This window comes from Poecilia mexicana, unplaced genomic scaffold (assembly GCF_051168715.1).
Source record: "Poecilia mexicana isolate PSO_F unplaced genomic scaffold, ASM5116871v1 scaffold_18, whole genome shotgun sequence".
In the NCBI taxonomy this organism is placed as follows: domain Eukaryota; kingdom Metazoa; phylum Chordata; class Actinopteri; order Cyprinodontiformes; family Poeciliidae; genus Poecilia; species Poecilia mexicana.
The window spans coordinates 19,399,098-19,417,353 of NW_028263387.1; the positions used below are offsets into that span (position 1 = coordinate 19,399,098).

Consider the following 18,256-nt stretch of genomic DNA (forward strand, 5'->3'; position numbering starts at 1 on the left):
CCACATATTCTATTTGAAGATCTTTGTACCGGCTGTCGGTGTTGTCCTGATGGCACAGTGTGCATCACCACCAATGGAGTTGCTGAATGCATTGACGCCTGTGTGAACTACACTGTACTTAACGATGCCTGGCGTTCAACAGAGAACACAGACTATTCAACGTACTGTGACCAGTACATTGACTGGAGTGGTTGGTATCGCTTTTACTTGGGTCAGACCAGCGCTCAGATTCCAGAGAAATGTGTAGCAGAAAGAAGATGTGGAACCTCAGCTACTTTGTGGATAAATGGGGCTCATCCAGTTCAGCTTAACGAAACCGTAACTCGGACTGTGTGTAGCACTTGGTATGGTTCCTGCTGCTATTTTCCCACGCACACCGTCCAGATCAAACGTTGTTATGGATACTACGTCTACAAACTTCAACAGCCGTATGGATGCTCTATGGCATATTGTACAGGTAATATTGTAATAATTTACAAAGAATTCAGAATTATCTGTTTTCCTTTTACAACCAGCTAATTAGGCCCGAGCAGCGAAGCGCTGGCGAAGGCCTATTGTAATCGCAGGATTTCTTCTTCTTTTTATTTTTTTGTCGCTTCGGGGGGCTGTTTGGGGCCTTTAACATATTCAAAAACTCACCAAACCTCACCCAAAATTGTCCCCCGACGAAAATGTTCAGATTCTCATGGAATCCGAAGTGGGCGTGGCCAAACTGCTGTACAGCGCCCCCTAATGTGAGTTGAGGGAAACCGTAGGTCGTGGAGATCTGAAAATTGGTATGTAGGTAGATCTCCCCAAATCAAGAATAAACGTCTCTTGGAGGTACCCCCTAAAATGCTCAGGGAGGCGGCAATTTTGGGTCAAAGGTCAAATTTTCGCCATTTTTCCATTTTACTCACGTCAAACTTTAACAAACTCCTCCTAGCGATTTTGACCTATCGGCTTCATTTTTGGTCAGGATGCAGTTAATGGGTGTGGCATTAAAAGTTATCAAAATGGTGAGTTCATGTTGAGGGGGCCGTTCTGAGGCGCCGAAGTTGGCGTACTCGCCAAAGAAAACCAACCGCTACAACTTTCACATAGAAAGGTCAATTGGCACCAAACTTGGTATGAGGGATCCTGGTTGGATGCCTGATGATCCTATGTTGTCATAGTCTGACCTCACCTAAGCCCCGCCCCCTCAGAACAGGAAGTGACTTTATTTCACTTGGAAAGATACAACTCTGGCTCTCTTGACCTAATCAAGATGATCTGGTGTCAGATGACTGATAACAAGTTGGTCTCACTTGCTTTAAAGCGCCAAGAGTTTCCAGTGGAGGACATGGCCATGGTGGCGCGGCCAAATCACAGGTCACGCCGCCGCCACACGTTTGGCTCTAGATTCCACGTTTCAGTCCAGTTGCACCAAACTCACTGAGATCTATCCTTGTCCACCCCCCGACAGGAATCCAGTGAAAAATGTGGTGGGCGTGGCCTAATTCCTCCACAGCGCCCCTTAGAGTATTTTAACAAATCAGCCCCCAGCCATGCTTTATCCCACAATTATGAATCTTGGTACACATGTGTGACTTGTCAGGTCCTACAAAAAAGTCTCTTAGGGCCATGGTCCAAACCCAACAGGAAGTCGGCCATTTTGGATGAAAGTCTCCCTTTTGTCTTTTCCATTGATGTCGTATCTCAGTGAACTCGTTTTAGAGCTTTCCAGATCCAGGCTTCAAACTCAGTCAGCACAGTCTTGAGGCATTGAGAGTGAAAAGTTATCAAAGGAGTTTTCGTATATCAAAGCATGTGGGCGGGGCCAACCCTCAAATCTGGCCATTCGCCATGAAACATCAAGGCTGGGGGAACTGCTCCAGAGTGTCAGCGGTGGCGAGAAAGTGGGGGTGCTGGAACCCCCGCGGTTGCAAATAGGCCTTCGGCGCGCTTTGCTGCGAGGGCCTCCAACGCTGCTTGCGACTTTAATTTTAACATGTATTTGCACACACACAATACCCAATTCACTCATTTCTATAAATTGTAGTTATGTCCTAAACCAAAGCCAATGTGAAACATAAGTTTTATGTTTGGTAAAACTAAGGCTTTATATTGTAATATATATTGTGTCTGTGTGTGTTAGAACCTCAACCCTTCAGAGTATCGACACAAGATGAGAGCAGCATCACTCTGCAGTGGAACAAGATCAACAACAACAGCAGCAGCTTTATTCTGCAGTTTAACGGCACAGAGATAAACATCACTGCACCAGATGGAGATGGACCAGTGAACTACACAGTCTCATCTCTCACTGCTGGAACCAGATACACATTCACTCTCTTCACTGTGTTTGAAAATGTGAGAATCAGTGTAGAGCAACTGACAGCTGTGACTGGTAAGATATTTAACTGCACAACGTAACTTATCACACCATCATTTCTTTTGGTTTTATTTTGATAAAAATACATTCATAAACCATTTGTAAAACATGGTTTGAATTCTCCATTTTTCTAGTGCTTTTTGTGTATGTACTAGGTATTGAGACAAAACCTACAGTTTCCAAACTATGACCAACTTCTCTGTTAGTCATCAGTTACAACAGAAACTCGGGAGCAAATACTTATGTTTCCTCATGAAAAGCTCACATTGTTTTCACCAGTTCCTGAACAATCAGCACTTCTTGTTTTCAGTTAGTACTGAAAACCCCTTAACCTTCACCCCTGGAAATTACAATGGAAAATGCAGCTCAATTGTTCAACTGCTTTTTAAGGGTTTTAGAATAAATTATTCAGTCTTTCAATGCTTTATACCCTTAACTGGTAGGACCAAAGTCACCAAAAACGGCTGAAAAGTTATACCCAAATTAAATCAGCTGCTGTTTTTGAGTAATTTTTGTAGTACAAGCACAATCTTGGTCTCTTTATGAAGAAGACAAGCTAAATTTTCTAATTTTGTTTGTAGCTATTAAGTTTGTAACAAAAAAAAAAATTTTTAAATTTCGCTTCACCCGGATTTTTCATTTCCATTCATGTAAATACACATTGAGTGTTTAATGTATGGACTGGGAAATACTATAAATCTGTAGAATAAAAGCAGAGGTACCCAACCTTTTTATTACCGTGGACGGTCAAGACTTGGAAATTTTGTTGCGGCCCGGCGGCGGAGGGGAATGTTGGTGGAACCGTTAGATCAGGCTTCTGCATGTTGGTGTTCCCGCTAAAGCCTGAATATGCCTAATGTTGGTTGTCTTGGCCCTTTTATCGCAACCTGTGGGGTTTTTTCTGACTGGGGACGAGAATACAACCTGTTGCATGTGACAGGTAGCCAATCAGAAAGCTCGGTGACGTAAGAACAGAGGGGAATCCCAAACAGCTGACATATCGCGCAATTGAGAGTCTGGTGGATATCGGAGATGATATGTGGAAATGTTTATTATTATATGTAAAGGTCATTATTATTTATTTGTATTATGTTTATTCCGTTAAAAATGTTAACTATGAAAAAACATAACTCGCCTCCAAATCATAGTGCTGCAAATAGAGCGGCTGCTCCTGTCATCTTTTATCCACCGCCTTTTCTTTTTATTATGTCTTTTATCTCTTCAGATGAGTCCACAAACTATCACTATTGCTTCTACATCGTCATCCATGTTTGGTTATTTTAAAATCCCGTTTGCTATATTGGGGGTTTTACTGGATTATCCTCTGGAATCGGGATGTTCGAGCAGCGTATTGGTGTATAAATGTTTAAGCGTTTGTGAGTGCGAATGGGTGAATGTGATTCTAGTGTAAAGCACTTTGAGTGGTCAAAAATGATTGGATAAAGTGCTATATAAGTTCAGTCCATTTACCATTTACAAGCCCTACTCATCTCTCAACCACTGCCCAAATGCTCTCTGACTCTGGTTGCTATGGTAATGTTTACATATCCCTTCAAAATAAGATACAAATGCACCACAAAAACGAACATTTTACTTTCATGAAAATTTTAACTCAATATGACTAACGGAAGCCCTGAGCTTGTTTCTCTGCAACAAGACGGTCCCACCTGAGAGTGATGAGAGACAATGACACCCGAAATGTTGCTTATATCCACAGCCTGCTTTGTCTCTACATGGCGAAGCAGTTTGAAGCTTAATTGCCTCATTAGCAGCCGGTCGCCGCATGTTACGCAGAGCGGGCTTGTAATATGGGAGTCACCTATCGGTCCGGGATAAATCCATCCTCCTGTCTCTTCTCTGGGCCTTTTCCCCTTCGCAAAGAAACTTTCCAAAGACATCTGATCCATTTCTTACTCATTTTGCTGCTTGTGGGCTCAGTGTTGGCGCACAAGTAACGGAGAGAATCCGGTTAAAGGATTTTCAAAATAAAAGATCCTCCAGACTCAAACAATACATAAAACAGAAATATTTAATTATTTCCTGTGCGGTCCATGGGTTGGGAACCCCAATCCATGGTTGGGGTCCATGGGGTCCAAGTAAAGTATTCAAGAATACTTTACTTGAATAAAGTATTCTGCTCATGGATTCAAGATTGATCAAAATAGCACAAAAAAGAAATGTCATTTTGGACATGTTTATTTATGAGGATGTACAGGTGTTGTCCAAGTGTGCCATTCGAAGTCTCCATTTGGCGTCTCCAAATGGCACACTTGGACAACACCTGTACATCCTCATACATTGGACAAATGCCGAAGTGATTCGGCATTTGAAGTGCCGAATCACTTCAAATGATTCGAACTCCTCAGTGCTTCAACATAGAGTCATCAATGAGGCTCTAATGAAAGATAATGACCAGAGGAATCTTCTGGTAGACACAATATTACTCATAGTAATATTGTTTTGAAATTACTTATAATGATATAAATAAAATAGCATATCTGAGGGGTTAGCGTATAGTCAGACCTCCTCCCCCTTCTTGCAATATGCTGTCTGTCTGTCCTCCCCCAGCACTCGATGGTACACTAGACCTCCCCCAGCCCCGCCACCATCTCTCCTTCAACCCTCCCCTCAGGCCCCCTCTTTCCCCCCCTGCCGCATTTCCCCCAGCAGTCCCCCCTCAACTTCTCTCCTTCGCCCCCCCTCCCCATCGTGCCCCCCACTTTCTTCACCCCCCCTCCCCTAATGGTACACTAACCCCCTGTCCATAGTCCCCCCTGCAGTGTAATGATACGCTTCCCCCCCACCACATTCACTCCTCCTTCTTTGAAACCGCCTCGGTCCTCCCATGCCACCATTCCCTCGGCCCCCCATTCTCGCTCTTCGGTACACTCCACCAACCTTGCTCTGATTGTAATAGTGAACGACTAAAAATGTCTGCCGTAAGAGTGCTGACAAGTTTAGGATTTGAGAATTCAAATCCTAAACTTGTCAGCACTCTTACGGCCATAATCATCCACTCCTGTGAGTTGTGAAGTTTTGCTGAATACAGCCCCAGCTCCAGACGAGTTTAACATCGACTTATTTTGCGGGAGGTGAAATGAATCTTCATAGCTGAACATAGACAACAACATCAGTAGCCTAAAGGCTACTTGTTAACAAGCTTAAGGTGCTGTATTATTAGCTAGTCATCTTTTCACTAACATTACCTGCATCCAACACCTTTACTCAACTCACTCGGTTAGTTTGGGGGAAAAACTGTGCAAAGTTATTTCTGTTTTGCTGGTTTGCTGCCATGATTCTAACACACCTGCGTAGCTTCACACAGCAGCAGCAGGTCTCCTTCACTCCCACACAAGTGTAAACCCAGTGCTAGCGTCTCAGCGTTCATGTTGCATTTGAAGGTGGCTCGGAAAAACAGGTTGCCACATGTTAACAACGGATTAAACAGTTTCAACGACTGAAAAAGGTGACAGAGGACACAGATATGGGACATGCGGAAGCCCCTACTGTATCAAATTGACATAGGAATAACAGACTGTTGGCCATTCTAAGGTAAAAACGACAAACAGCTTCCAGTCCAGAGGGGGCACGGCTGAGTCTGTGGATGGGCAATGTCCCCCAATGCCTGCCAATGCGGCCGGGCCTGGCTGAAGAAATACATCCAGTTTTGACACGTTCTGACAACGTGTCTCTCCACGGCTCTCTGTTGGTGATAAAAAGTCCTGTAGACAGCGTTACACATGAGGGCGCACAGAGTCTGACTTTGACACAGCACAGATGCACACATTGCGCATGGTTATGCATGTAGCTGGTGGATTCATGTTAAAACAAATCCTAAAATACCTTATATCCTTATGAGAGGACGTGTGTTGGCTACACATTGGTGGCTTTAGATTTAGTTTTCAAGTTGACCTGTCAGAAATATTCCAGAAAGAATACAGGCATGTCAAAACGTGCTCAAGCCCATCCCTGGATATTGTTGGGTCGGAAGAAGCCATTTTATAACATTGGTCGCATGCGGTGTCAATCAAAAGGGGAGGCTCTATGCTGCCACATAAAAGTGTCATAATGGACACCTGCAGAGTGCTCTTTGTTTGTTTAATTGACCTGGAGATGTTTTTTTTTTTTTTTGTAAGTTACAGTTAAGATCCTGAGTACTCGTACATTTAGGAGAAAACCCAACTGCAAAAATCTGAACTAAACATCTTCTTTTTCAAAAAATCAGCTCCTCGAAATGCAGAAGGATTTATGAAGTTAGAACAAGATGAGAGCAGCGTCACTCTGCAGTGGAACAAGATCAACAACAGCACCAGCTTTGTTCTCCTGTTTAACGGCGTTGAGACATTCATCAGAGCACCAGATGAAGACGGACCAGTGACTCACACAGCCTCTTTTCTCACTCCTGGAACCAGATACACATTCACTCTCTTCTCTGTGTTTGAAAACGTCAGAAGCAGTGGAGTCAGCATTGCTGTGGTCACTGGTAAGATACTGTAATTCTAATATGTCAAACCTAAATGGTTTCACTTTTCATCTCTTCAAATCAAAGTCAAATCAAATTTTATGTGTACAGCACATTTCAGCAGCAAGGCATTTCAAAGTGCTTTACATCATAACAAACACAAAAACACAGAGTCATGCAACATCTCTTGTACATTTATCCTGCTTGTGTTGAGATACAAAACAAGCTCTACTAATAAACTCGTATTTAAAGAGTTGCAGGCAGTTTGGTAAATCGCAAAAATCACTTAGTAAATACAAAGCAAGAATTGATGTATCAAAATATCTTCTTGGCTGATTCTTGTTCAGATCTGATTCTATTAATCATTATAAGTCAAGTATCAAATGTAAATTATATTTTTTGTGATTATCACAGCATTTTTCATTTTCAGTGTTTGAGAAATTCGTTTCTAAGTTCCTCAAATCACAAAAAGCTTGCATCACATATCAAGGAGATAAATGTCATTAAATTAATCATCCATTTTTAGTCTTTAATATTTAGGTTGTCACTGGTATGAAAATAAAGTACATTCATTTATTCACAACCAAGGCAAACAAGTTTTCCTCCAAAATCTTCAAAATCAGGTTGAACCATCAATGATCCAAACCTGCAAACATCACACTTAAAACTAAACCTAAACCTCAAATAAAATTTTATTTATCTCAGGGTGATCCCTGAGATAAATAAAATTTTTGGATTATTTCTATAGCTACAAGATGTATCCAGTCAGTATTAACTGAAAGTATAAACGGTGTATGTTTGACAACTGTGCTGAAACAAAACCTCAGACTATGTTTATTGTCTTCCATTAATGATGAAAGGTATGATGTTCTTTATTGTTGAAATAACAAAAGTACTCTATTTTTTTAGATTAAGTAGGACATTTGTAGATGCATAGAATTACGTTTTCTCTCCAAATTCCAAGAGATGTGCATTAAAATATGCAGCTTTGAATTAAATCATGGAACCAAGCTGCTGTGAATAAATGCTTTATGTCTTATGTGCACAATGTCTAAGGTATGAAAACACTAGTGGGCCGTCTTATTTTTTGTGGGACTACATTGTCTAATGCAATGAGGAAGTAACACTATGAGCCAGAACGTTAAATTGTATATGGGTAGAAAATAAATTAATAGAATTGAAATTTTTAAAATGTGAAATATATGCTGAGAGCAAACAGACATCAAGCAGAAACTTGAACAATACATGTTTTAAACTTTAGTGTAAAGGAACTCAATGTTCAATATAAACATATTAACACATTTTTGAGACAATCACTCAAATGTGAAAAGACTAACGAGTCTCGTATGCAAACATAATTTGGCCATTTTAGTCCATCTTTATTACATGATTATGTATTTATATCATTTTGCAAAAAGCAAAATATACTTAAATCTGTTGCACATTTAATGGACCAATCAAACTCTCTTCATTCAAACAGCAAAACTCAAAATCAACTGATCCTTGAACTTTATTTTATGCTTCAGCATTTGAACATAAACATTTGTTTTACTTTACCAGATTTGATTTCTTATATTAGAATTTGATAAAATAACATTAATTGACTTGGAAATGTTCCTAATAAAATTATTGTGTCTTAAGATTGTGGGACTTTTTTCATCATCATGACAATATTGTTCATAAATGTAAACTTTTAGAGGACAAAGGTTTTAAATAAATTATTTAAATTTGTCCTCACTTGTTTTAGCACCTAAAAATGCAGAGGGCTTCAGAGCATCAGAACAAGATGAGACCAGCATCACTCTGCGATGGAATAAAGTCGGCATCAACATCAGCTTTGTTCTGCAGTTTAACGGCACAGAGACAAACATCAGTTCACCAGATGGAGACGGACCAGTGAAACACACAGTCTCATCTCTGACCGCTCGTACAAACTACACATTCACCCTGTTCTCTGTGTTTGAAAATGTCAGAAGCAGTGGAGTCAGCATACTTTCAGCTACTGGTAAGATACTTAATCAGATCATATAAGATCAATGGAGATGAGATCAAAAATAAGGCAAATCCAACAGATTTCCCTTATTTTTCACATAAATTGAAATTTGCATGTGGATTTAATTACTTTAATTTTACTGCAGAACTTAAAAAAGATTGTCCAAAGTCTTATTTTGAAACACCTGCAATTATTTTGTCTTTCTGATCAATATTAGGTGTGTTGTGGACAAGTTAGTTTTGAAATTATAAAAAAATAAAGAATATTAAATCACCCCAATATGTTTTTCTGTTTTCTTTTCATGTCAACAAAACCAACTTGCTTGAAACTTGAAACTTCATCAACCAACAAACAGGGCCAAGTGAGTAAATAATCTTATTTTTTTGTTTTTCTTTCTTTATTTTTTCCTGTTTGGAAATGTTTTGTTATGTAAAAATATTGAAGTTAGAATTTTATTCAAAAACAATTATCGCATTGCTTTTATTAATCTGCAATTTAATAGATTTCTATTATACTAGTGAGTTATAAATGTCTAATTTTTGTTAACAGATTATGTTTTGGGAATGAATCTGAGGTTGAAGCTTTCCAGCACAATGACAGAATCAGAGCTAGAAGACGCTTTGATAGAGGTGAGCTAATATCTATTTAGATTTTTTTTTTTAATGTCTATTTGTGGTTTTTTTAACCTTTGACTCATATGTGTTTTTCAATCCAGCTCCTCAGGAAATACAATCTGCCGCCACAGATTATTCTGAAAATCGTTTCTTCCAAACCTTGAAATCAGCGGGGGAATCAAATTCTGGATAATTCATCTGTAACGTTGTTTCCTTTCCCTGAAATAACATGAAGTTTATTTTATGTACCAATTTAAAAATTCTGGAATGTTGTAATTTTACAGATTTGATTTTCTTTTGTGAGATATTGTAATCTATTTTTGTTCACCAAGAACTCAATTAAGAATTTCTTCTATTTTCATTAATCATTTATGTACATTTCTTCTATGATTGTGTTGTCTCTAAATACAGTTTTAGGAATCAATGAATTGGTTACTTTTTTATTGAAAAATGGTCTTAGATGAAATACTGAAAGCTAGGTGCAGAAACTTGAAAAAAACTGAAAGAAAAAAACTTAGATATGTGGTGATATGAACCAAAGTAAAAGTAAGAAGAAGCAAAACTTAAGTCGGTGTGACTCCATTTTGCTCCCCTGGACATTACGTGAATGTGAAATTCTGATCTCCCACCACCAGGTGGCGGTGTAGGTATTTACCACAGATTTCAGTGACGCCGAGTTCAATATTTTGGTCCCGACAGTGACAACCAAAAATGTGATGCCACAGCCAGGTCATATGAGGTAATGGGAGTTCTTTAAAACTATTTGAAATGCATGCCAAAGCTGTACTCAGAAACCGCTTTTCAAACGGGTATTTCCTGTAGCTCATCCCTTTCAGTGCATTATTGTTATCTCTGGTTCTTAGCGTCACAAACAGTTTCCCAGAAAGCTTAGCTGAACTCATGACAGATTTACAAGACGGCATAACCCAATGTGCAAAATGTGTTCATCTTTGAGTTTCTGCTCTTTATGCTATTACTCTGAAGTACAGATGGCACACAATTGAAACACTATTAACTTTATGCTTTATAATATGATTTAATTGCAAATAATTAAAAGGACCACTAAAGTAAACTCAGTGATCAAACCAAAGCTAAGCTCAGTGTGAAAACAGAAATAAAACCAACATTTGTTGATAACATCTCTAATATGGAAATGTTAATCAAGGTAATTAAAAATATTTCGAGTATATTTTAACACAAAGATTTGATGCAAACTGTTTGAAGTTAAAGAGTTTCTCCCAACGAGCTATTCTGTAAATTTATTAGATTTATGAAAATAAGGAATCCAAAAAACCCCTGCAAATTTGTCAGGGCGGTACTATAAAACTGCTTCTGTTAGCAATTTATTCCAGGCTGGACGTTTTGGCTTCTCAACGTTTTCAGTTCGCTGTACATCTATAAAAATGCACACACTATCCTGAAAAAAGAGATTCAGTTGTATGTTTTATGCAATGGATGACATGAAAACAGTTGCAATAATAATTAGTCATAGACAAAGATTGGAGGATTATGTGGTTTAGATTCAGAGCTCGTCGTGAAGATCTGCCTCACTCCATGTCTGTCTTTGCCAGAGATTTTTTTATTGCTACTGACACATAAATATGATCAATTATTGACTGATTTTCTGCCTCTTAGATTATGCCTGTGCCTCTATGGGAATTTTTTTCACAAGTTTTGCAAACGTAGAACGCTTGAAAACCACATGAAAGCGAAATACTTTTATTTTACCCTCACAAAATAACCTTATGCTTTATATAAAGGGACGATTGGCATTCCGGTCAGTGAAAAATGTTTTGTTTGCTTAGATGAAGAATGTAGTTTGTCAGGAAGTTCAAAATGTGAAAAACAAGGAAATTCTGGCTAAACTAATCTCAGATTTATGCTGAGATAATCTGCATAGATTTGACTCTGACGTCGTCAGCTTGCTTTTTCACTCAACCAATGATGATTTAAAGCTTAATTTAAAAATGTTCTTTTTTTGTTAATGTGTCTGTTTTCTGTTCCATTATAGTCTTCTTTCTTTTACATTTTAGAGAGCTTTATTGAGGAAAAACAATACTTTATTTGGATTTTCAGAGATACTTCATTGTTAAGACAATACTCATCTGTTTCTTTATATGTTTAAATCATTATTAAATTTGCTGTTCAAAGTTGGTTGTCTGGTTACATTAGACTTAATTGTTCAATTATTACTTTTCTCTGTTATTTTAAAATAACTACCTTCTACAGGTTTTCTAAGCTTCTAAATAAAGTATGCGTTCTATCCTTCCATCTTCTTTAGCTTTCTATTTGGATCTCCCAACTATTTCACTGCAACAAATGAAACAACTTCGCCAGACATTATTTTGTTAAATAATTTATCCCATGATAAAAATGTGTTTGACCTTTTTTCTCTTTTCTACAATTTATAATGACCCAATTCATTTTGTTTTCTTCGAGATTGTTCTCACGCCACGGATTTATGCATTTTGCCAATTTTGCAGTTTCTTGTTCACCTCTGATACGCCCAGAAAGCTACAAAATAATCTGAATATTTCTACAGATGACAGGACTCTGACTTTTACTAGAAGTTTGACATTGAATGAAAACAAGCAGAGTACAATCTCCTGTGCTATTCCTGTGCTGCTGACCACCTGCTTGCATGACTTTTTAGTCTCACAAATTATAATATTGGAAATAGACTTTTGATTTAAAAAAAAAAACAAAAGCCTTTTACTGCAAAGTGAATTTCTATGAACTCTGGTGTTGTTTTCTTAGAACTATGCTCATCCTCATTCTTGTATTGTCAGCTGCTGGTAACTGCCACACCCACCTCAAATACCGATAAACATGCTGTACATCTCAAGATTTTGTTGTAGGTCATTAGCTTGTACAAGTTGTGAAATGCATTCTTAGTGTTTGAATTTAGAAGATATTATCTGGATACTTTATTTTTTCTCAAGCTTTCGCTGATGGCTTACAGGCTCATCCTGTTTGGGCTCACAGGTTGGTATCTTATTCTGGCTTCTAATAATCTTGTTTTTATTTTTTTTTATTTTTGCACAGTGGGAAACTGAGGCAGAGAGGAAGAGTAAGACAAATCAAATCAAGTTCAGTGTTAAAAATGTGCAAGTGCACTGTGGTTCCCTAAATTAGCTTTTTATAGCTTCTTCGGAGACCTGATTCACTCAATTTTATCTTTATAATTTGGGTTAAGTGTGAGAAGATGATGTGTTTGTATGTTGATTATGGATTTGTCTGTTAAATTGAGTGAATAAACTGAATATGTGATCAGCACTTTCACCTCAGTATTGACGACGTACTCGTTTCACTTAGGAAAGTCCAGAGCAGCTTTATTAAGAATCTTTACAAGATCTTTAGCTTTTGTTCTGAAGCTAATATCCAAATTTTGTAGCAGATCATATTTGATTCTAGGAGTCCCTTCTACCTCCTAACCTGTGAGGGCTGACTATTCAAATGATGCTGATACTTGCATGTACTTGTTTAATTTGAAGATGAAGTCGGCACTTTCAAGCATCTGGAAATTTTACCAGATGAATCAGATTTGTTTATTCTGTTCCTTTGATTTTGACCGACTTGTTTCCATTTCGCCAGGATGTCACTTAAGTAAGTAGTGTGTTTAAAATACATCCACAGGTTTACCTTCATATAACTGTAACATTGGTTTATAAACGTTAAAGTTAAAGCATCCTCGGCTGGGGTTTCTCTAATAGTTTAACATTATAGTAACATTAGTTAGCTTTAAGACAACTACAAAAATCTATTTCTCTTTCATTATTCTGGCATTTAAAAAAAAAGAAAAGGATTTAGAACAAACTTAGAATTTAGCTTACTTTTTAGAAACTGTGGAATATTCACTACCTAGACCAATACTACATCATGATTATTTAGAAACTGTGGACTACTCATTTTTAACCCAGAAAAGGAATTAGATTAGTCACTCTTTAGTTTATTTTATCAGAAACAGTAGAGTACTCACTATTTAGATGCAGAGACCAGAAGAACAGTAGAAGCTTCTGGATCAACATCGTTAGACTATTTTTCAAACTCCTGTTCTTCCATCCCAGAAATGGAAATACTTAGCAACCCTGAACAGAAGCTCCTAGTTTACATACTTTAGATCAACATTAGATTATTTTTCTTCTTTTGCTCTTTCCTTTGGTTTGCAATTTTGTTTGCATTTCCTTTTAAGTCCTGTAAAGCACTTTGTATTGCCTTGTTGCTGAAAATGTGCTATATAAATAAAATTACCTTACCTTAACACTGCAAACCAGCTATGAAGGTTACTATGTGGTTCCTGTTTACCAAGTTCAATAAATATAAACCCTTTTAATCTACACAAATCATGGATATTGCAGTAAAACAAATTGTAGAAAGGTTTTAGGACAAACAACTTGTAGACCTGAAGTTAATTGACTCTCGCTGAAGAAAACTCAACTCTGCACATCTTGTCACTTGGATAGACTAATAATAATCAAATGCTTTTAATCACTATTTTTGCTGACATTTTCCACAGAAAGAACACTTGGAATAAATGAGGAAGATGAATGTAATGCCTGTACTTCAATGCTGTTAAAGTTTAATTGGTTTTATTTCAGGCGCCCTGCTCAGTGTTGCTAGCGCCCAAAACCATCAGTACTACTTTGTGAACACTTCACTTACATGGACAGAAGCTCAGAGTGTCTGCAGACGGGACTACACTGATCTGGCCACCATTGAAAGCACAGCTGATGTTGATAACTTTCTAAATACCACCTCCAGTTATACAGGTGAGTTTTTAACTTGAAAATGGGTGAACACCACAAGTATAATCACAAACCCCACATTTCAAGCACTTTGAATTGCCTTGTTGCTGAAAATGTGCTATATACATAAAATTACCTTATCTTATTTTCTTATATAAGTGAAAGTTTTATCATATGTGACTATAAACATGCGTCGCTGCAGCTTTTTAATGTAATAAACTTTTTTTTATTATTTATTTAGGCAAGGCATGGATCGGTCTCTATGACGACACATTAAACAGCTGGAAATGGTCCCTAAATGACAGCAGCTTCTATGGTCCTGGAGAAAATTCATTTAGGAACTGGGAACCTGGCCAACCCGACGATTATTATGGACAACAGCATTGTGTTAGGTTTTATGGTTCTAGTGATAACTCACTGGGCCAGTGGGATGACATTGGGTGCATGGAGACAATGCAATTTTTGTGCTATAATGGTAAGAGGGTTTTATATGTATATATGAAAGATCATTATTATTTTCTTTTAGTTTTCTTATTCTACATTTCATCTATATATTTACAGGTACAGTAGGTGGATCACCATCCTATGTTTTGAGTAGCATTTCACTAACCTGGACAGAAGCTCAGAAATTCTGCCGTGAGAATTATGTTGACCTGGCCAGGTAAATAACAAGAAGGTATATTAAAGCAAATACTGCATAATCTCTAGAGAGAGGAGTTGTAGTTTATAAATCCAGACGTTTTCCTCTGGGTTTTTGTTTTGTACTTTAAGAAGGTAATGTATGGTTATCCTTTCTCTTTGTAGACACTTTATTTTGGCACTAAGATCAATGCACTGTTTCTTTCTGTCAGCTATTTTCCATTTTCTTTCTGTTGCTGAGTTGTTGGTAACTCATCTGTTGTCATACTTTGCTCCATCCTTTCATGCATCAGTCATTCTTATATTTTTTTCACCTGTTTTTTCTGTAGCCTGTTTATTAAACTGACCTCTTTTTAATTTAATGAACACATATAGAAAACAACCAACTGGTCACTTTTCTTATGCCTGATGTCATTTTCATTTGTGCTTTTCTTTGAAAAAGCACAAATGAAAGCACCACTGTTGAATTCCTCACTACCTGTAAGTTTTTGATATATTTCAGTTTAGGCTATGTGGTAGTGCATGGTGTGGTTGGAAAAAGGGCTGCCCATATACATATACATATACGTATTAATTTCCTTAAAGCAGTTGCCAAGGATTTGAATCTTGACCTCACAATTTCTGACTCTTGTGTTCTAACCTTGTCACATTTACTGTCCGGTCAGTTTTAATGAGGGCTAATGCCTTCAACCAGTTTAGTCCTTTTAACTCTGCCTGCCGCCTACGACATTCATCTCCACGGAGGCTTGAATTCTTTTAAGTTTATCTTTTACCCTATCGCTAATTTTTGTAAGTGACATATGTACAGTAGTGCGCCAGTTCAATGCTATGAAGCTTGCCAGAAATTGTCTCCGTTGTAAACAGCCATCATACATTGTGAAGAGACAAGGGTCTAGCAAAACAAGGTGGCTGTTAATATTAATTAGGAAGTGTGACCAACATGGACTGAACAGCTTCGTTCACTTCCTCCGCTGCCATTGCTAAAACTACAGGCAGACTACAATTTTAAAACAGCGCAGAAATCAACATCATTGTTCACAATTTCTTCTGTTGGCTAATTTGGCCTGGAAGAAATTCTACCAGAAAGAATCCAAGTGAACATGAGAAAGCCCTTCAGCAGGAAGGATGATACAGTGGAGCGAGAAATTAACAATAAATGTTGCTTATTGTTTGGGGTGTGAGCTTAGTGTGGATTCCAGTCTCCCTTCATGACCTTTGAACTGTTTGTTTAAAGAGAGTCAACGCATTTGTTTGAGTGCTCATGATCCTAATATAATTAAATTTGACTTAACATACCAAGAAAGCAATTAATATTATAAAGTGTAATAATTTCTTGTGTAGTCGTCGTCTTTGTCGACATTCGTTATTTTCTATTTTACATATTTCAATCAATCATATCTTTATTCCAGACACAAAAAAGGTTTATAGTAAAAAGGTAAAAACAAGCAAAATAAGGGAAAAATAAACATGACATCTTATTCTCTGAGTCACAAATAAGTGATAACGCCATTGATTCCATAATCTTGAAGAGAATCTCTTACTAAAAGCAGGATTTACTAAAATTACAATTATATTATTGCATGACACATATAATCTACACATGCATTTATACATAAGATTCCTGAGCACAGCTGCACATGTGGGAACAGCATTATGTACAAACATATGACTAGCACTACTCCACCTAGGCACTTTGAGTAGTAGCCTCATGCCATCATTGTATGCCACATAAAGTTTCTGCAGGCTGCTTTTTTGTATCGTCGCCACAGATGGGTAGTGTATAGTGAAGTACAAAAAGCTTTAAAAAGAGCCACCTTCACAGAGGATGCACACATTCCAAACTTTCTGATCAGCATATTAGCTTGTGTATCATACGATACTGCCTATGGATGTCACGATCATCAGACAGGTCATAGTAGCCTCATGCCATCACTTGGGACATTACATTTATGTAATGTAATGACTTCATTGCATATATTGAGAATAGTACCAGATAAAGAGAAGTCATCTGCCCTACTTCTAACAATCATAATATTGCTTTTCTTAGGGTTATATTTGATGTCAATATTTATAACTAACTGCATATTTTAGTTCAGATTTAATAGCTGAAGCAAAAATCAAACACTGTGGATTTAAAATTGTCAATTTTAAGTTATTTTTAGTACCTAAATAAAAAAAACTGAAAAAAACAGCTATTTTTTTGTTTTGAAACTGAAAAATCAAAAGAAACCCAACACAGATTATTTTTCCTTGTGTACTGTATTTAATGTGATTGCTTATTAACATTGTTTTTCCTTGCCAGTGTACGAAATCAGACAGAAAATGAAATCATCAGAACCCTAATAGGTGCCAGCACTGTTTTCATTGGACTGTATCGGGAAAAGCTGTGGTCTGATGGCAGCGACTCTCTGTTTCGATACTGGGCGGATGGCGAGCCCTTTGATCCCTCTGGTGATCAGTGTGTTGCTGGATCATTTAATGACTCTGGAAGATGGTCGGATGAAAGTTGCAGCCTCAGTTTGCCATTCGTCTGCTACAAACCAAGTAATGCATCTCATTTCTGCTGCTTAAGCTCCATAATTTTACACAACAGATGACTGTGGTGTAGTCATTTTCTGCAGGCCCCTCAACTACAGTCTCTAAGCAAACTACTGTATCACATGCATTTTCACCAGCTGGCTTGTGAGGAGTTGTTCATTATAATGAGATAATTCTTGCATTTCTTAGAAATATCTCTGGAAAAATTATCTATTTCTTCTTAAGAGGAAAAACTACATTATGCAACATGGAATCAATTAACATTTTTGAAGGCTTTTATTTTGTTTAATAAATAAATATAAAACCCCTGATTAAGCTGTGAAACAAAATGCTTAATTCCTGTTTAATTTTATGTGACAATTTGTATTGTTTTTATCTTAGTTCCACCAAATGCAGAAGGTTTTACAGCTTCAGCACAGGATGACAGCAGCATCACTCTGCAATGGAATACAGTCAACATCAACACCAGCTTTGTTCTCCTGTTTAATGGTGTGGAGACTTTCATCAGTGCCCCAGTTGCAGATGGACCAGTAAACTACACAGTCTCATCTCTCTCTGCTGCAACAAACTACACATTCACTCTCTTCTCTGTTCTTGACAACATCAGGAGCAGTGGAGTCAGCATTACTGCAGCTACTGGTAAGACTTTACATTTTATTAAGAAAGGGAGACTTTTTAACACCAAAATTCTGTTAGTCTGCAGTTTGTTGGTTGGTCACTGAACAAGACCCATCTGCTATATAAAAATTTAAAAGACTCGGTAGCGCAGGGGTAAAGCACAACCGTAACAGGTTCATGGCCTGTTCTGGTGACCATTGCCACACGTCTTCCACCTCTCATAACCCACTTTTCTGTTCTAAGACGGTTGAAGCCTTAAGAAATTACTCAAATATCTGCTGTGTAGTAACTAAA

At 37.6% G+C, this 18,256-nt stretch overlaps 2 protein-coding genes across 2 annotated transcripts in view; both read left to right on the plus strand.

The window, feature by feature from the left end:
• Positions 1 to 11,691, plus strand: part of LOC106905959 (uncharacterized) — an 80,772-nt gene extending 69,081 nt beyond the window's left edge. The window contains exons 39-43 of the mRNA XM_088015506.1: positions 20 to 457; positions 2,117 to 2,368; positions 6,579 to 6,836; positions 8,563 to 9,437; positions 9,524 to 11,691. Of these exons, the coding sequence (XP_087871632.1) occupies positions 20 to 457; positions 2,117 to 2,368; positions 6,579 to 6,836; positions 8,563 to 8,846 (1,232 nt within the window). The 3' untranslated portion in view covers positions 8,847 to 9,437; positions 9,524 to 11,691. The remainder of the gene's footprint in view (positions 1 to 19; positions 458 to 2,116; positions 2,369 to 6,578; positions 6,837 to 8,562; positions 9,438 to 9,523) is intronic.
• Positions 1 to 18,256, plus strand: part of LOC106905958 (uncharacterized) — a 56,293-nt gene that overhangs the window by 21,548 nt on the left and 16,489 nt on the right. Inside the window, exons 2-6 of the mRNA XM_088015499.1 lie at positions 14,021 to 14,191; positions 14,409 to 14,642; positions 14,729 to 14,828; positions 17,109 to 17,350; positions 17,726 to 17,983. Of these exons, the coding sequence (XP_087871625.1) occupies positions 14,021 to 14,191; positions 14,409 to 14,642; positions 14,729 to 14,828; positions 17,109 to 17,350; positions 17,726 to 17,983 (1,005 nt within the window). The remainder of the gene's footprint in view (positions 1 to 14,020; positions 14,192 to 14,408; positions 14,643 to 14,728; positions 14,829 to 17,108; positions 17,351 to 17,725; positions 17,984 to 18,256) is intronic.